This window comes from Nematostella vectensis, chromosome 9, assembly GCF_932526225.1.
Source record: "Nematostella vectensis chromosome 9, jaNemVect1.1, whole genome shotgun sequence".
NCBI lineage: Eukaryota > Metazoa > Cnidaria > Anthozoa > Actiniaria > Edwardsiidae > Nematostella > Nematostella vectensis.
In genome coordinates this window covers 10312703-10332566 of record NC_064042.1, presented here as the reverse complement: position 1 = coordinate 10332566, position 19864 = coordinate 10312703, and the positions used below count along the sequence as shown (strand labels likewise).

The 19864-nt window shown below is 43.1% G+C and overlaps 1 protein-coding gene across 4 annotated transcripts in view; it reads right to left on the bottom strand.

Moving 5' to 3' along the window:
* Window positions 1-19864, bottom strand: part of LOC116618443 (GRIP and coiled-coil domain-containing protein 2) — a 41661-nt gene that overhangs the window by 860 nt on the left and 20937 nt on the right. For 3 of the 4 annotated variants that reach the window (XM_048732289.1, XM_048732291.1, XM_048732292.1), the window contains 24 exons: window positions 19182-19265; window positions 17626-17709; window positions 17021-17104; window positions 16577-16684; window positions 14203-15898; window positions 13698-13798; window positions 13245-13417; window positions 12705-12837; window positions 12141-12203; window positions 11505-11609; window positions 10368-10481; window positions 9836-9998; window positions 9050-9276; window positions 7114-7245; window positions 6744-6817; window positions 6380-6433; window positions 5728-5850; window positions 5463-5565; window positions 4708-4911; window positions 3962-4097; window positions 2700-2785; window positions 1711-1784; window positions 1181-1250; window positions 482-587 (listed from right to left, as the gene is read on the bottom strand). In XM_048732289.1, coding sequence (XP_048588246.1) covers window positions 482-587; window positions 1181-1250; window positions 1711-1784; window positions 2700-2785; window positions 3962-4097; window positions 4708-4911; window positions 5463-5565; window positions 5728-5850; window positions 6380-6433; window positions 6744-6817; window positions 7114-7245; window positions 9050-9276; window positions 9836-9998; window positions 10368-10481; window positions 11505-11609; window positions 12141-12203; window positions 12705-12837; window positions 13245-13417; window positions 13698-13798; window positions 14203-15898; window positions 16577-16684; window positions 17021-17104; window positions 17626-17709; window positions 19182-19265 — 4297 coding nt within the window. The remainder of the gene's footprint in view (window positions 1-481; window positions 588-1180; window positions 1251-1710; window positions 1785-2699; window positions 2786-3961; window positions 4098-4707; window positions 4912-5462; window positions 5566-5727; window positions 5851-6379; window positions 6434-6743; window positions 6818-7113; window positions 7246-9049; window positions 9277-9835; window positions 9999-10367; window positions 10482-11504; window positions 11610-12140; window positions 12204-12704; window positions 12838-13244; window positions 13418-13697; window positions 13799-14202; window positions 15899-16576; window positions 16685-17020; window positions 17105-17625; window positions 17710-19181; window positions 19266-19864) is intronic. The other variant, XM_048732290.1, reaches the window with a different exon arrangement.

The window sequence follows — 19864 nt, the reverse complement described above, 5'->3', positions numbered from 1 at the left end:
CAATCACAAGTCAGGGAAACTGTGTATACCTTTAATCGACCAATCACAAGTCATATAAAATTATATTTATCTTAAATCGACCAATCAAAGTCAGGGATGCTGATATACACCTTCGAACAAACAATCACAAGTCAGGGATACTGAAACACACTTTCAATCGACCAATCACAAGTAAGGGATACTGATACACAACTTCTATCAACCAATCACAAGTCAGGGAAACTGATACACACCTTCAATCGACCAATCACAAGTAAGGGGTACTGATACACACTTTTTTCAGTCGCCCATCAACAAGGGTATGATACACCTCTATAAATAACCATTTTCTTGCCTTTACCCTACTTTTACCCTCCCAGTCCCTGTACACCACCGTTCTTCACCCAATGTCCTGGCTACTACCGTGCAGTGCATGTTGGTTAGGGTAGGGGCTGGTGACATTTACATGCGTGACATCTCTTTGACAGATAGCATGACGTACCTTTGGCAAATTGCGTGACTTTGGTTTTCTCTTCCTGGCTGAGTTTGAGCATCTGGTTGAGGACTGGCACTAGCTGCTCACGCTCGCTCGGTCCGCACTGAATGAACTACATAACACAAATGATCATGTAAATAATGTCATTTCGTCATCGCTATCTTTCACGTAGACTTTTCGTCAAGGCAAACAGCAGAAGCATTATAATCAAAACATACCCCTACCACTAGCCGTCAACCACCACTCTCACCATCATACCACCACTATCAAAACCACTACCACCATCATATTACAATAATCACCATCACACCACCAATATGACCACCATCGTACCATAGTTATCACCACCACTACCACCATTATAACACCACCATCACCATCATACAACCACTCTCACAATCATACCACAACTATCAACACCATACCAACACATCACAACCAACATTACCAACACTACCACCACAATCATTACCATTAACACTACCATCATTACAACCATCACATCACCTCAACCACAGCCACAATCATCACCATCTTCACCACCACCACAATCATCATCACCATGTTAATCAACACCACCACCATAATTATCACTACCAGGACAACCATTATCATCATCACCATCATCATCATCATCATCATCACCATCATCATCATCATGATAAAAACAGGTCGAACCTACAACTTCATCATCCTAACCCCTACCTTAAGTATAACGTTCTTAAGATACTCGAGATTCGCGGCCTCTTTCTCGCGTTCTTGGTTCCTCTCCAATCTAGAAAAAGCCAGTGGCATATATAGCGCTGTATCTTAAAATAGGACCTCTGTCATTTGTTTCTCATTATAACCTAAAGTTATTACGCTTGCATGATATAATACCAGATTCTTCATTGATATACAAAAACAGCGCATGACTGGCATATATACCGCAACGAAAACTTGACACTTATTGATCAATGACGGTTAACTACCAGCGATACATATCAAGCCCTCTATCCCCGCTTTGAAGAACGTAATTTTCCCGGCGGATAACTAACCAATAGCTACTTCATCAGATAGCCCCATCCGTTGGGTAACTTATCGGCCCGTGCTATCTTACCTTCTGATCTCTTCTATGGCCCGTGCTATCTTACCTTTTGATCTCTTCTTAGGCCCGTGCTATCTTACCTTCTGATCTCTTCTATGGCCCGTGCTATCTTACCTTCTGTTCTCTTCTAAGGCCCGTACTATCTTACCTTCTGATCTCTTCCTTCAGAATTTTCGTCTGCTCAGTGAGTCGTAGAGAATTTGCTTCATGATCGCGAAGTAACTGAAAATAACGGTGTTTTCATTTCTTAATTTAATCCAATTTTAACGAATAACAGCATTCTTTTCATAGGTATGCATCAAGCGGGGTATAATAGGCAGTTAAGTCTCGTGCAAACAGGACCAGCTTTTCTGACATTGTAAGCATTGCTGTTTCTGCTTGTACAGCATGTTGCGAGGAGCTGTGAAGTAGTTCTTCAACACTTCCTTTGTCTTGTGGCAGGGGTGGGGAAATGACGAGTAGGCTTTGCCCTCCCCTCCCCCTCCCCTTCCACCAACTATCACCCCCCTTCCCTCTCCAACATTTCCTTTGTCTTGTGGTAGGGCCGTGGCAGGGGTGGGGAAATGACTAGAATGACCAGCTTTGCCCCCCCTCCCCCTCCATCAATTATCACCCCCCTACCCTCTCCAACCTTTCCTTTGTCTTGTGGTAGGGCCGTGGCAGGGGTGGGGAAATGACCAGAATGACCAGCTTTGCCCTCCCCTCCCCCTCCACCAATTATCACCCCCCTTCCCTCTCCAACCTTTCCTTTGTCTTGTGGTAGGGCTGTGGCAGGGGTGGGGAAATGACCAGAATGACCAGCTTTGCCCCCCCTCCCCCTCCACCAATTATCACCCCCCTACCCTCTCCAAATTTTCCTTTGTCTTGTGGCAGGGTGGAGAAATGACCAGAATGACCAGCTTTGCCCTCCCCTCCCCCTCCACCAATGTTCTTAATGTATCTGTATCGTCCTCCTAACCCCCCCCCCCCCTCAATATTCGAAGCCTCATACAGCTCTGTTTGTGATCAGCCGAGCTATATGTTACCTAATCTAGTTCAAAGAGCCTGGTCTGTTCCTGGTTTCTGATTGGATGGTGTCGGCAACGCTGGCTAATGTTGGTGCTATGTGCATGGGGCTCTAGAGTCACGTGATCTTACCTCGGTCATGTGCTCGATCTTGCGATTCGCTGCCGTCAAGTTCAGCACCAGGGTCGTCTCGTCCAAAGGTGACGGCAGGGAGGGGACTGGGGATTGTACGCATTGAAATTAACATTTTTACAGGATTATTAAAAAGCAACGTTAAATCGATTTTATCTCCCGCATATTTCATGGTGGACAGGGCCAGAAATCGTTATACAAGAGTATTGTATATACATGCAGGTATTAAGAAGGGACTTATTGATAAATTACAGTACATTCAAAATTCTGCTGCTCGGCTTTTAACTGGGACCACAAAATATGATCATATCTCCCATGTCATAAAATCTCTTCACTGGCTCCCAATAAAAGAGAGAATAGAATATTAAAGTGACCTACTTACTCCATATAAACCAACGAGTAATTTACGCTTTTCTACGAAAAACATCTAAACAAAACCTAGATATCACCTAGAAACATATGGCTCTAGAGCCTTCTCAGTGTATATTCCAACGCTATTGAACTCTCCACCACCAGAGATAAAGAACAAAGATTTAATTAAAGATTTTAATATTTTATATACTTTTATTTTTTAATTGCAAATTGAATTATTTCTAATTTTATTTAAGTTTATCACAATAATGCCATTTTTATATATAAATATATGTTATGATAAACTCTTATATTATTGTAAAGCGCTTTGGATCCTTAAGAGAAAAGCGCTTTATAAATCTACTTCTTATTTATTATTATTAGTAGTATTGTAGTATCGAGGATCGCGATATTGAGAGTCCACTGTACAATGAAACTTTCATGTAATAGAGATCCCCAAGCCTCTAAATAACGAACAGCTCTATTAAAAGGATACCCCTATACAAAATACACTTAGCAGTCCCCCTGCTCTACCCCGATGTAAGAACCTGTGTATTGTGCTGTGTTTGGTAGAACGAATGGTAGAACGAATAATGATAAAAACAGAGCTGTATACAATCTGGGAATGGTCCTTACACCGGGGTGAAGCCCAAGGGCCTGGCCAGGGGGGTGGCCCAGGGGGCCCGCCCCCCCCCCTCCCCCTTTTAGCAGCCAAAAATACAGTAAATGTATGATACATTTTACAGAAGAAACATCATAAAGCGACACAGAAAGCTCTTCACAGGAGGGTGGTGTTCGTGACAGAGTTTATATTGTATCATATCGATATCTATAGACAACAAACACTGCCCAACAGGGCAAGAAGTCAAGGATGTGTTTGGTGAAATATGCGGCTTTTTTACGAAACTCACACTCGTAAGACGTGGAGGCCGTGGGTGACAAGACCTTCTCAAGCACCGACGCCGCTGAAGGGGTCACTGGGGAGGTCGGGACCGAGCCGGACTGGGAACGAACATCGCTTTCCTCTAGTTCGCTCTGATCCATACCCTTAAAATACACGACATAATCAAGAAATGAATAATTCATTATTATTATTATTATTATTATTATTATTATTATTATTATTATTATTATTATTATTATTATTATTATTATTATTATTATTATTATTATTATTATTATTATTATTATTGCTGTTCGTCTAATAAACGCCTACTCATTCTCGTGATATTATGGCTGGAGTAAAATTTAGATCGGTAGAGTAGGCGCGATACGCAATAAGCCGCAACAAGCCCGCGTGTAAGTGTGGCTAAAATGTACAAATGTGTGATTACATGATATAGAAGATGAAGGGGGGTTTATCCCGGGGGAACTCTCCAGAAAAGCACACAGGGGTGATCGTCCTATCTCTTAGGGTATAAAATTTCGACCAAGTGCTATCACTTAGGGGGTGTTTAACGATTTTTCCGACTCTATCTCTAAGGTCATAAAATTCGCCCCCTTAGGAATAAGAATTGCTGTTGACCACACCCAAAGTTCTATCCCTTAGTTCGTCTATTTTTCGAACCCCCCCCCCCCCCCCCCCATGTATCGATTTTATTTAGAAACACAATATGAATATTCACTGGGGCACGACAACACTTAAAATAGTGAATACCTCAACGCTCATTACCTCCCCAGATTCTCTCTCTTCAGTGCTTTTCGTAGCGTGCAGGTTGAGTGAGTGAGGCGGCGACCGGGATCCCTGTGTTGAGGCCTGGTCGCGTATCGTCTTTTGTAACCGCGCCTCAGTTTCTATTAGCTTGGTTTGTAACCGCTCCATTTCCTGACTGTGTTGTGTTTCTAAGTTAGCGATTTTCTCCTAGAGAAGAGAATACAGATGAGATTAATATATGCATGCATTCACAGGAAATGAATGACTGCATGCTCCATTCCCTGATGGTGTTGTGTTAGCTATTTTCTCCCGGGAATTATAATACGCATGATGAAATGGAAAGGAAAACTACAGAATAAAATACAGTTGAGCCCCGCTAGCTCGAAATCAAAGGGGAGACAAAAAAGGGTCTCTTTTAGCCTCCATTATGTCATTTTAGCAAGAGAGCATCCATTTCCATCGGCTGATTTGTGGGAGCTTTTGTCATTTTTTTGATTGAATTTTTCGTAAATGAATTATAAAACTCTGTTTTGAGATAGGTATTTTGAAATTGCTTCACGTAATTTGTCTAAAATATTGAATGAAAACAATAAAAAGGAAGGGCTCACTAGGCCTCTCCTCTTTAATATAGCCATAAGGCCATCATTACTGTGTACAAGGTACTAGAATTAGAACCTTATTACTTATACAAATATATAGTACAAAAACTTTTGTAACGGAATATATCTCTTTTTGATAGTATGTGAGCATATTCATACCTTGTAAGTATTCGATATAGTCTCGTTCTGCTCGGAGAGGTGTCGGATGGTTTCCGCTTGGTGCTCGGTACTGTTCGTGCTATCCAATTGAAGCTGCTGAATCCTACAAAGAAAAATAAGTACAAAGTAGCTGCAATGGTCTTTACAGGTGCTGTGTAAAGTCCTCTATCGTACCAAAGCATCTAGCATTTCACTCCTAAATGCAACAGGACTCCCATAACCTGAAAAACCGCCCAAAGATCAAAGCGAAGTTCAAAAGGCCGACCTTTGTCTCCAAGCCGTCTCTTTCTCCTCCAGGTCCTGCGTCACTCGGCTGTGCCTCGACGTCAGGCGTTCATGCTCACCCTCAAGCTCCTCGTAATCTGATCGCAGGCTCACGTACTGGTCGCTGGGGGGAGGGAGGAGGTAATTGTCAAGGTTAGGGCAACGACAAACAGGGCGGATCCTGAATTTCTTGAGATGGGCATAAAAGGGGGAGAGGAGTATATCAGCCCTTTCCATGACTCCGCCTAGGTGGCTCATTTGGCAGAGCGTGTCTCTATTGCCTGTGCCTCTCACCACTGGGTTCTGGGTTCGATTCCCGGTTCCGACGTGAGTTGAGTTAGTTGGTCTCGCCTTTGCTCTGAGGGTTTTTCTCCGGGTTCTCCGGATTTCCTCCCTCCACAAAACCAGCAATTTCGATCTTAGCTGTGATCCGCGGTCAGACACGAGTTGTATGGCGGCTGCCTGAGGCGCCTTCCCATGCCTTCAACTCGACCCCGTCTGAATCTGCGCTCTCATTATTCGGCATAGAAGAAGGCGAAAGGAGAACTGAACTGTGATAATAAGCTAAAAGTATGACTACCGGTTTTGACCTAAAAGAAACGTCAAAAAAGAAAGGAATGTGCCTAAACGAAAATTCGATATTCGTAACTTACTTTGCTTCTTGTATTTTTGTCTTTAGCTGTTCAACCACTTGTTCAAGCCTTGATCTAATAACAAAAAAAAAAAAATATATATATATATATATATATATATTAATATGATATGCACATAGCTTTAGACCTCTGACAATATCCTATCAAAACCTACTAAATATTCATTATCCATCCTACGACTCTATTGGCATTAAATAGTTACCCGTTAGTTGGCGTCCTCTCTCGTACGGTGCACTTCGCCCCACCCGCCCGACCCTCTTACACATTTCGCTACCTTATCAGGCTTGCTTGTTATGGTTCCTCTCCATATCTAACGCTAACGAGGAGATGGGCGGGATAGTATTAAACTATTTATGGTGTGTACCTTTCGGACGGGTCCATGTCCGGTGAGTGGACCGGCTTGGTTTTCTGCTGCTTGAGGACGCTGTGAACTCTCGTCTACAGTACAATAAACAAACATAATAGGGACTATTACATAAGTTATTTATTTGATGCATTTGAAGCGCTTCTTTTTGAGGATGCACTTGCCTCCATGAAAGAGAATCAAACTCAATTAAACACTGGACTCTCATAAAATATCAGATTGAATTTGATAAATAAAGTATATAATTTTGTTTGAGATGGTTATTTCGAGATTTTATCACCTTTTAAATATAAACATGGACAAGTTGTGGCTGAGTAAGGCTCTTTAATCACCGGCAATGAAAATCATATTTATGTTTTCCCCCTCGTACCTTGTAGTTTTCAAACTCTGCCAGCGTTGCATCCTGGGAAGCCCTTGCAGCTTCACAGTCCGCCATGACCTTGGCCATTTTCTGTTCCAGTCCGTCGACCGTGCGTTTAGTGTTTTCATTTATTGTGCGTATCTAAAACATCGATGGTGAGTCAGAGAAAAATAAAACTACCCCATGAGTTACCTGTTGCTGGTAGGCTTGGCTCCCCCACCCCACCCCCTTGAGTTACCTGTTGCTGGTAGGCTTGTCTCCCCCACCCTACCCCCATGAGTTAGCTGTTGCTGGTAGGCTTGGCTCCCCTACCCTACCCCCATGAGTTACCTGTTGCTGGTAGGCTTGTCTTCCCCCACCCTAAACCCATGAGTAACCGTTGCTGGTAGGCTTGTCTCCCCTACCCTAACCCCATGAGTTACCTGTTGCTGGTAGGCTTGTCTCCCCCACCCTACCCCCATGAGTTACCTGTTGCTGGTAGGCTTGTCTCCCTCACCCTACCCCCATGAGTTACCTGTTGCTGGTAGGCTTGTCTCCCCCACCCTACCCCCATGAGTTACCTGTTGCTGGTAGGCTTGTCTCCCCTACCCTACCCCCATGAGTTACCTGTTGCTGGTAGGCTTGTCTCCCCTACCCTACCCCCATGAGTAACCTGTTGCTGGTAGGCTTGTCTCCCCCACCCCACCCCCATGAGTTACCTGTTGCTGGTAGGCGTGGTTCTCCGCCAACCCTACCCACATGAGTTACCTGTTGCTGGTAGGCTTGTCTCCCCCACCCTACCCCCCATCAGTAACCTGTTGCTGGTAGGCTTGTCTCCCCCACCCTAACCCCATGAGTTACCTGTTGCTGGTAGGCTTGTCTCCCCCACCCTACCCCCATGAGTTACCTGTTGCTGGCAGGCTTGTCTCCCCCACCCCACCCCCATGAGTAACCTGTTGCTGGTAGGCTTGTCTCCCCCACCCTACCCCCATGAGTTACCTGTTGCTGGTAGGCTTGTCTCCCTCACCCTACCCCCATGAGTTACCTGTTGCTGGTAGGCTTGTCTCCCCTACCCTACCCCCATGAGTTACCTGTTGCTGGTAGGCTTGTCTCCCCCACCCCACCCCCATGAGTAACCTGTTGCTGGTAGGCTTGTCTCCCCCACCCTACCCCCATGAGTTACCTGTTGCTGGTAGGCTTGTCTCCCCCACCCTACCCCCATGAGTTACCTGTTGCTGGTAGGCTTGTCTCCCCCACCCTACCCCCATGAGTAACCTGTTGCTGGTAGGCTTGTCTCCCCCACCCTACCCCCATGAGTTACCTGTTGCTGGTAGGCTTGTCTCCCCCACCCTACCCCCATGAGTAACCTGTTGCTGGTAGGCTTGTCTCCCCTACCCTACCCCCATGAGTTACCTGTTGCTGGTAGGCTTGTCTCCCCTACCCTAACCCCATGAGTTACCTGTTGCTGGCAGGCTTGTCTCCCCCACCCCACCCCCATGAGTAACCTGTTGCTGGTAGGCTTGTCTCCCCCCACCCTACCCCCATGAGTTACCTGTTGCTGGTAGGCTTGTCTCCCCCACCCTACCCCCATGAGTAACCTGTTGCTGGTAGGCTTGTCTCCCCTACCCTACCCCCATGAGTTACCTGTTGCTGGTAGGCTTGTCTCCCCCACCCTAACCCCATGAGTTACCTGTTGCTGGTAGGCTTGTCTCCCCCACCCTACCCCCATGAGTAACCTGTTGCTGGTAGGCTTGTCTCCCCTACCCTACCCCCATGAGTTACCTGTTGCTGGTAGGCTTGTCTTCCCTACCCTACCCCCATGAGTTACCTGTTGCTGGCAGGCTTGTCTCCCCCACCCCACCCCCTTGAGTTACCTGTTGCTGGTAGGCTTGTCTCCCCCACCCTAACCCCATGAGTTACCTGTTGCTGGTAGGCTTGTCTCCCCTACCCTACCCCCATGAGTTACCTGTTGCTGGTAGGCGTGGTTCTCCGCCGTAAGCTCCGCCACTTGCACCTTGCATGTCTCCTCTTGCTGGCGCGCATGCTCAAGCTCGGTGTTGAGCCGCACCTCATTGCTGGTCAGCGCCGTCAGCTGGTTCTTGGTTTCAGCGAGGTCTTTCTTTGTCTTCACCAACATCGCCTTCATCTTAAGCGCACGTTCTTCGGTCTGCTGCCGCTGACTCTCAACTGCGCCTGCAGACAAAGTGAAGGAAATAAATGGGTGAGTTCCGTTGCTATGTCACACCACAGGGAGCCAACGCCTACGGTTCGAGTAAAGGGCACACTTCAAATAAGGTTTTGCTCATCTCTGAGCGTTGTTGTCGATTCAGCAGTCAAAATGACATTCCCGCCAAACCACGACCAAACCGCGATGCTATGACGTTACTGAATTACACTTCATATACAAGAGTAAATATTTGGCTTATTATGCACAAACATAGAGTGTAATAGTTCAGACCTCTCTTTGCGCTCGAGATTCTGGCTCACGTGAGCAGGTGGGCAGATCGCGTCAAAGGCATAAGCGCCTCAGGCAGCCGCCATACGACTAATACCTGACCATGGAACACAGGTGGGAAAGAGGTAGGGGGGGGGGGGGCATAAAATGCGGAGAAAAACCCTCGGAGAAACGGAAAGAACCAACAAGCCCAGCTCACGCTGGGACTAAGAACCAAACAAGCTAGTGATGAGGGGCACGGAGAGCTCTCCCAACTGCGCCTTCCACGCTCCCCTGTGCTGGAACACCCAGACTGACCTATCTGGGCGCGGCTGTCCTCGATCTTTCTCTCTTGGTGTCCGATCTCGTCCTGGGCGTCTGTCAGCTGCTGCTCTCTCTCCGCGAGCTTTGCTTGTAGAGACTCAAGTGTGCGCTGGCAATCGGCGATCTCTAAATTCATCAGGCTGTTCTGACTCGCTTCCTGTTACCATAGCAATGTCAGTAAGATAGTACTATATACCAGTATCACAACTTGGAGCAGCTTTTTTCAATAAACTTTCATTCATTAAATATTTGCCTTATTTTACTCAGTTACATTAAACTTGGGGAGGAGGCGCTCATCCGGGGGAGGCGCTTATTCGAGGGAGGCGCTTATTCGAGGGAAACACTTATTCGAGGGAGGCGCTTATTCGAGGGAAACACTTATTCGAGGGAGGCGCTTATTCGAGGGAAACACTTATTCGAGGGAGGCTTTTATTCGAGTAAATACGGTATAGTAAATGAATAACAAGTTTACAATAATAGAGACAGAACTCAATCGAAGAGGTGTAGGAGAGATTTTCAGACTGACCTTTTTGGCGGCTTCAAGCAGTTTCTTTGTGTCCTCCAGTTGAGTTTTGTCCCCTTGGTGGTCTTGTTTCTCGGCCTCTAGCCTCGTTTGGGTGTCTTGTAGTTCACGCGTCATCTGTCACAAATAACACACGTCACGCAACACTTCGCAAGTAACGCAACACAGTAAGTAATGCAGCACCCGTTAGTCACACAACACTTCGTTAGTAACAAAATGTCAATTAGCTAATGACATGGCACTTCGTAAGTAAAGCAATACGATAAGTAACGCAGCACTTGTTAGTCACACAACACTTCGTTAGTAACAAAATGTCAATTAGCTAATGACATGGCACTTCGTAAGTAACGCAATACGATAAGTAACGCAGCACTTGTTAGTCGCACAACACTTCGTTAGTAACAAAATGTCAATTAGCTAATGACATGGCACTTCGTAAGTAACGCAATACGATAAGTAACGCAGCACTTGTTAGTCACACAACACTTCGTTAGTAACAAAATGTCAAGCATGACATGGCACTTCGTAAGTAAAGCAATACGATAAGTAACGCAGCACTTGTTAGTCACACAACACTTCGTTAGTAACAAAATGTCAATTAGCTAATGACATGGCACTCCGTAAGTAACGCAATACGATAAGTAACGCAGCGCTTGTTAGTCACACAACACTTCGTTAGTAACAAAATGTCAATTAGCTAATGACATGGCACTTCGTAAGTAACGCAATACGATAAGTAACGCAGCACTTGTTAGTCACACAACACTTCGTTAGTAACAAAATGTCAATTAGCTAATGACATGGCACTTCGTAAGTAACGCAATACGATAAGTAACGCAGCACTTGTTAGTCACACAACACTTCGTTAGTAACAAAACGCCCATTGGCTAATGACATGGCCCTTTGCAAGTAACGCAATACGATAAGTAACGCAGCACTTGTTAGTCGCACAACACTTCGTTAGTAACAAAATGTCAATTAGCTAATGACATGGCACTTCGTAAGTAACGCAATACGATAAGTAACGCAGCACTTGTTAGTCACACAACACTTCGTTAGTAACAAAATGTCAAGCATGACATGGCAATACGATAAGTAACGCAGAAAAAGTAATATCGCACGTGGGGGAATTATACTCACGTCTGTGATTTGCTTGTTGAGCTCGTCCAGCCCCTTCTGGCTCTTCTCGAGTTCTTCAAGACGAGTAATCTCCGCGATTCGCTCCGCATCGCGAGTTTGTATAGCCTGCACAGTGACGAAATATGAAACACGTGATACACTGGATACAGGATCCTAAAATAGGGGGGGGGGGAGGGGGGAAGGTAAGTATTTTGTTTCACGCCCCGACTATGCTAATATCTGATTTACGTCCCCGGTGCTCACAATCCTGGTTAGCGTTTTATCCCTTTAAGACCGTGTAAATACACCCATTTCAAAAAGGTTGTCAGTGGAACTGACGAATGACGATTGGCAGATGGCGGTTTTTTCGACCGAAAGGTCAAAATACAATGTTATGGCTTAAACTTTCCGGTTTCGGTACAGGCAGCAACTTTACTTAAAACTTTAAATAACCTACTAGATGCTCAATGTATGACCCATTTCACGGAAAATTGATTTTTTTCTATTTATAACACCTTGTTGTTCTGTTACAAACTCTTTGTTACACACTTCCAAGCAGCCGTTCTAGAATCTACTACAAAAAAATTTCAACAACAACACTTTATTTCTCAAAACATAAAACCACCGGTTCAACTTAAGGATCTGGCGTAAGCTTACCTCGAGTTGACAGGCCTGGTCACTCAGCTGCTCCTTGACTTTCTGAAGCTCAGTCTCGACATTCTAAACAGATGAAAACAAGGGGAGGGGAGAAGGTGAAAAATGATTCTAATAAGGCGGAAATCTCTTGTAAAATGCCGAGAAAGGAGACCAAGAAAGGAGTCCGTGAAGACAGTAGTTAAATAATATTTGGATCAATCACTCAATACAATAAACACTGTGAGTGGGAGGGACGTAAAAACGAGTTTTAAAAAACTTCAAAAATGTCAGCCGTCCCTTGGTAGTTTCTTTAAATGGGGAATCAATTACACAATGGCATCTGTGATAGGAGACCCTTAAAGAAAGCCAATCACGCCGCCATTTTATGCTCCCGCTTATAATGGCGAGTCACACAAAGCATCCACTTCCATCGGCTAATTCAATAGAGTATGTTTTTAATCAAAAATCGTCAATAACATATCAAACTTCATTCGTCGATTGTTAGTTTCCTTGCAAATAAACCGCTGCATTTTCAATGATAAACAATAACAAAGAAGTGGGTGATCGAAACTCTTCAAACTGTACCTCTTTAATTGTCTTGACATTGGAGAGCTCTGTGGCAAGGGCGTCCTTTTCGTTTCTGTGGGTCTCGGACTCTTCACGTGCTTTGCTTAATTGAGTCGCGGCATCCACAAGATCCTTCTCTGCCTTCTCAACCCTGTCAAAGTAACACGTAAACGTTCGATGTTTTTCAGGCCTGATTTGCAGCGGGCCTTTAATCGAATGGCCTGTCTCTTGCCAAGTGCCTCTAAAACACTCTGACGAGCACACAAGAAGTTTATTTCAAGACAATCGGCTTGTTTAATCTAAAACGTTCGACCAGCTATTGCCTATTATAAGGTGACAATTTGATGCAACTGCTTGTAGCCAGCCAGTCTTCCAGTTAACTTACTTCATTTCATCAGAAAACACGACTATCTTGACGAATAAAGGATATACCTTTAAAATTAAGCTGCATGGGTTATTGCACCGAGTAAAAAAAAAATGTGAAATAGTTGTTGTTGTTCTATTGTTGTCTTAGTTGTGCAAGGTGACAGTGCACCCTGGTCTGACGCCACCACTTACTTGGATTTCTCGGAAGTCAGCTCGTTACGTGAAAAGTCTAGCTGTGCCTGTAGCTCTTGGAAGATTTCTTGACGCGTCTCGTCCTGCTGCTGGGCGAATTTACTGTTAAGGGTCTCCGCATCTTCCTTCATTCCCTCAATCACAGATATCAGTTCCTCCTTTTCCAATTGAGCCTATAAAAAAAGGGATAAAGTCAGGTATCAAACAAATGGGGTGACACTTTCGAGATTCATTATGTTTGGGTGTCATATAGTTCTCAACTGAGCAACCTAAACATTATCGACTAGTAATATTTCTTCTCGGCAAATTTTCTGAAAGACCTAACATCATGTGGTTTATTTCCAACAGAAAATCAAAATAACACTCGATTCCAAAAGATACACAGTTTTTGAGGCAAAAGACCTTTATACCTCATAGATCGCCTGCTAAATTCAAGCAGGTTTTTTAACGTACCTGTTTCTTCTGGTTTTCAAGTTCTTTCTTTGCTTTAATGGCGACCTGCTTGAGTTTGGCCATCTTTTCATCTTTCTCTATTGTCTCCTTCTCAAGAACAGCTAAAAATAATAACAAAACAATGTAAAGCGGTACAAATGCAACAACGTCAAAAGTTTTTTATTCAAGTTCTAAAAAAGTAAGTGAGTATACGGGTGTGTGCAAAATTTCCCGGAAAAAGAAAACGTTACTAAAAAATAATAAAATTGAAGATTAAAAATTCAGAGAAAAGTGAGAATTCGTTGTATTCGCGTGTAAACACACTTTTTTGTATTCAATTTCGATGACGTGGGGAGTGGTAACCCAAACTTCCGAACTCGAAGAAAATTTAAATACACTCCAAAACCAAAAATAAACCATAAAAGTAAAACTTGACAAAACTGCCAATCCTTGTAATTCACAAATGCATGCGCGTGCATACACTAACTCCCGCCAAAACCACAGGAAACCCAAAACTCTAACTCACCATAGTTGTCTTTCGACTGATCAAGGGCTGCCTTGAGCTGTTCCAACTGCTGCGTGTATTGTGTTACTTGAGCCTCTTGCCCCTTCATTTGTCCGCTAACACTAGACATGTGGGACTGCAGGAATTCCACTTGCTGCTTGTGCTCGCACAGTTTAGCCTCCAAATCCTTCGCGTCGAGTCTCTTTGCCTCTAACTCTTCACCCAGTCCGGAAACCTTAGCATCAAGCTCCTCGCATTTAAGTTTGTATTCCTCAGTTAAAGCTCGTAATTTATGTAGCTCCTCGTCCTTTTCGCTCGTACTGTCCCTGAATGAAATCAACTGGCTTTGTAATAAAGAATTTTCTTCGTTTCTTTGAATAATTTCAGACTCAATCGATTGGAGATTTTCTCTCATAGAATCAACAACTTTGCCCAAATTATCATTTTCAATTTTTTGGTTATTTATCTCGGAGTCCTTTTCTTCAACTGCTTTGTATAAAAGATTGATTTTAGATTGGAGTTCCTGTATTTCTTGGTTTTGTTTTTCAACTTTCTCTTTATAATGACAAGTTTCCTTAGAAAGTTCGCTCAGCTGTCGCTCTGTCTCCAGTTTACTATTCTCAGCCTCCTTAAAATCTCTTCTCAAAACTTCCAAATCAGAATCCTTCAGTTCTAATTGTTCTTCCAATTCTTTAACTTTAGCGTTCAGAGAATCCAGCACCTCTCTCTGTCCTTGTAGCTTTTCCTCAGCGGACTGGTTCTCGTTGTAAAACTTATTCAAAGACTCGATTTGTGAGCGAAGACTTTCTATTTCCGATTGTTGAGATTTTGAATGTTCATTTGATGCTACTAAATCTTGTGTACCCTGCTGCAATTTTTCATTCAAACTTTCAATAACTAGATTATAATTTTCGATATCCTTATCCTTTATTGATAGGGCCTCTTTAATTTCATCTAATTCCTTCGATTTGACTTTACCGTCCTCTGAGTATTTATGTTTAGCACTATTCAACTCAGACAGCTCTGTCTCCAGTGCACGTAGCTTCTCACAAAGACTTTTAAACTCGCCTTCCCTTTCTTCAAATTTACGTTCCAATGTTGCTATCTCTTCATTTGAAATGTCTTTGGTTTCTCTTATCGTCGTTCTCTTTTCTTGAAGCTCACGCTCAAACTTCTCCTTCAAATCAGATAATTCCTTGCTATTATCGCAAACGACCTGTTCGACCTTTTGATTAAGGCTCTCAACTTGGCTGACCAGTTCCTCGTTTTCTTTCTTTAAAGCCTTCAATTCTGAGCCTAAATTTCTATTACTTTCCACCAATTCGTCCCTCTCCTTGGAGCAAGTCTCAAGACTTGTTTTCAACTCATCTATTACCACATCCTTTAGCCGTATTTTCTCCTCCAAGCTTCTCAGGTCTTCAAAGTATTTAAAATCCTCTTCTTTATCTTGCTTCAATTCCTCAACGGTTTTCAGTAAGCTGTCCGTGTTTCTCTGAAGTTCTCCTTGCGTTTTCTTCTGTTTGAGCTCGTTGAGTGTATTTTCAAGCTCTTGCTTTTTGCTCTGTAAGGCTGACTTGGCTTCTTCTAGTTGCGTCGTTAATGACTCTACTTCCCGTGTCTTCTCACGGAGCCTCTCAGTCAGATCGACGAGTTCGTGGTCCTTCTCTTCGAATGAGGAGTTCAGAGTATCACAAGTTTCTTTAAGCTGGGAAAACTCCTGGAAATATGAAAAATCAAAATACCATTAAGATTAACTCCAACAGAATATCGAGCACTTTCTATGAATAAGCTTCAAAAGTACCATGAAATTTTAAATGACTGCTTTTCTTTTCTTAATCACTTCCTACTTTCAACAAATTTCAACTTAGTAGGCGGGGAAAACAGTATATCCTAGGTAATTCTCTCAAACTATATGAAACTAATATGGAAAATATCACAGTACACGTGGGCGGGTACTGTACACGGGCGCTGCTCGAACTCCAAAAAAATATGTCTTAATTCATTGACTAGCTATGTAAACTTTTAGACTTCTTAGCTACAGAAATGCCGATGCAGGGTAAAACATGTCAATTACCTTGCACCCATATAAGATATACAACACAAGTTATAGCACTCTAGCCGGCGCTAGTTTTGGGGTTATTCGGATCTTTTTCTCTGGTGTTTGCGTACACGAGAAATGAATGTGCTAGCCAATCCTATGCTCCTTGTCAGTTTCCGCGCCAAAGGATTCCCAATGTTTGAAGAAAAAACATTTTTTTTCAAACAGCAAATAAGAGCCGGCTAGCAGGCTGCAGATGTTATAACGTATAGTTCAACTGATAAATTGCTGACAAGTATGACAAGTATCGTCGTGGTAGCGAAATTCGTCTGTGGTCGCGATAGGGAGGTTCCTTACCTCGTGCAGTGAGGCGTTTTGCTGCTGTAGGTCTGTCAGCTGCTGATAATGCTGCGACTCGCTGTTCAGCTGGCTGCAGTGGATCTCGGCGAGTCGATCAGTGATCACCTGCGTGACGCAAAACATGGAGTTTGTTAAAGAACCCTAGCCAGCCACATATTTTGTTATTGTTTTTATTCAACATTAGAAGACAAATCCTGAAATAGACGTTAAAAAGTTTATTACTCGGCCGATGTAAATGAATAATCATTCTCATAGTTGGTATATTGCTATGGTGACAAAATGGCGAATGATAGGGACATGCATGCATAGAGAGAGAAAAGCACTGTACCATTGTACCATGACATTGGCTACACCTTGGTCCTCCTTATCATGGCACACCTAAGCCTTACCATAACCGTACCATGACCTTAGCCACATTGCTGCATGCGTGCATATTCTTACCTTGTGCTCCTTGGAGAGAGAACAGTACTGGGCCTGCAAGTCTTCTTGCTCTTCGTGAAGTCGCTCGATGTACTCGTGCAGTTCCTACGAAATAATGATTCCATATTAGTGCTTACGACATAACGGTATTTTCAGAATGCGATGCAACACAATGCGCCACAAGGAGACACACCCAGAAAACAAATGATCATATTCACTAATGGTTGTCCAAATCTGGGCACCAGGCCATAAGAAAAAACCAACAATGATGGCAACACGGATAGCAACAGCAGGAAGAAATGAAAAAGTAAAAAAAAAAAAGAGACACAGGCCGTTTTTCTCTTCGACGCGAGACACCATTTCACGGTCTATCGAGAACTGGAACGCTCGCGCTGTGATCCTTACGATCTTTATTCGCTACAGTAGAAACAGGTTCTTAGGTTCTTAGGCTATAAAAATGAGTTTTGTCAAAAGAAATGTAAGAATTGAGGCATGTAATAATATTGTCGTCGCGCCCCCGTTGACGTTGCCTTTGTTTTTGCTCAGGTTCTTTAATTCTTTAATTCATTCACAGATTTCAAACAAACCACTCAGTACAATGAACAGGTAGGTTTCTGTGGCCTGACCTTTTTCTCGCGAACTTCGTCGTTGTACTTGGCTTCCAACTCGTCGTGCGCCTTGAAGATGTCCTCTATCTCAGCTTCGTGCGTCTGGGCGTGAGAAACAGATGTTAAAGAGGGCCGCTCTCGCTCAATGGCGAGTCACACAAAGCATCCATTCCCATCGACTAATTTAAGCGAGTAAGCAATAACTTTTTAATCAAATATCGTTAATAACAAACCAGACTTCATTAGAAGATTATTATTCTTGAAGTTTCCTCGCGAATAAACCGCTATATTTTCAATTATAAACAATATCAAAGGAGTGGTTGATCGACATTCTGCAATTGTCAGCCAACCTTTGTTATTGTTTTCACTTAATATTGAAAAACAAACTATGAGAAAAATATCGAGATAACAACCCAAAATTCTAAATAATTTTTAGGGGAGGTTCCAGCGACTACAACTGAAACTACAATTATCATTAAACGGAAAATTAAAAAAATCGATATTATTTTAAAAAAAATCTAGTCAACCTAATGAATTTTTACTAAACATTTTAAAGATTTGTTTAACATTTCAATTTCGATCTGTTTTCTGACATATCGTAGATACTGAGATTTTTTTTATGCGTTTCAGAACAGTATTAATATTCATGTTCCCGGCGTTGTGCCTATTAATTATGCAAACATCCAAGTCCTGGAGATTACAGACACAATCATAGCAACCTTCAAAAAACATCAACATACGAAGAAACTAATCCCTTAACATACACGAACGTTTCCTAGAATATTACCAAACAAACAAATTCAAAAGAGGCCCTTCAATATTAACTCTTGTCTAGGGAGGCCAAGAATTATGAAAATGCGTGAATTTATTAGAGCATAACACATGTCATCTCATGATTTCTGTTCTTGTTATTACGCAGTCCATAATCATACTGATTGAACTCTCGCTTTTCCGTAAAGTAATGGGCTTTGCAATAATGTGATGAAATGAGCTATGTACTGGTTGTAATCTGACCTACCTTTACCGAGTGTAGCTCTGAGTGTGGAATATAGAAACTAGAAGAGTGATCTCACGATAACATAAATGCAGAAGCGCTAGCTTTAAAACAATTAGCAAGGAAGCACCCTGTGGATTTTTTTTATCAGCGTGAGACTGTGAAAAAACTGCCCCCCTAAACTTAAAATATGAAGAGATTTATCTGCGGGCGAACTCCGAGGATGAAAACAACATTATTCAATTTCTTGAACGCTTAGACGGAAACGATAAAAAAAATTTTTTATACAATTCAGACAAAGTGAATCTTTTGTACTGAATGAGCTAAAATACAATCAATGAATTTTGGAAGCTATTCCTCATTGCAGCCGGAATGTAGGATTACGAGAGCGTAGATACAAGGTGGACATGTCTAAGGCATAAGAAGCGCCCCAGATAGCCGCCATAACGTAATCGTTGGTTTTTAAGAGGGGTGATAAAAAGGACCCGGAAAGACCTTGGAACAAAGGCAAGAAGCAAGTCAACTCATGTCGCAATCGGGAATCCTGTGAGATATGTCACCGGCGTCTTGAATTACTTACCGATTTCTCTTCGTTGGCAACGAGAAGTTTTTTAGATAACACCTCAAGCTTCGTCTCCAGCTCATTCACAGTCGAGCGATGATCCTAAGAATATGACAAATAAAAGAAAAATAACTTGTAAGAAAACTTGCACCGGCTGTTATCAGGGAAACGACTCTGAAAAGAAAACCTCTAGGGTAGAATACGACTTGAGAGAAGACAACTAAAAAATACAATCTGGCACCTCACTCTCACCCTGTCTAACACGAACACTGAAAAGTCAAAACATTTCTAGGCGGCCACCCTAAGCAATCAATACCTGTTTAATTGGGGCATTCCTCTATGTTGTTTACCCTGTATAACCCGGGCACTTACCTTAGCTCCTTTCCTTTTGTACAGCTTCTCTATTATTTACATCTCTGTCTAACCCGGGCACTTACCTTAGCTCCTTCCGTACAGCTTCTCCATTATGTACATCTCTGTCTAACCCGGGCACTTACCTTAGCTACTTCCCTTTGTACAGCTTCTCCCATTATGTAGATCCCTGTCTAACACGGGCACTTACCTTAGCTCCTTCCGTACAGCTTCTCCATTATGTACATCTCTGTCTAACCCGGGCACTTACCTTAGCTCCTTCCGTACAGCTTCTCCATTATGTACATCTCTGTCTAACCCGGGCACTTACCTTAGCTACTTCCCTTGTA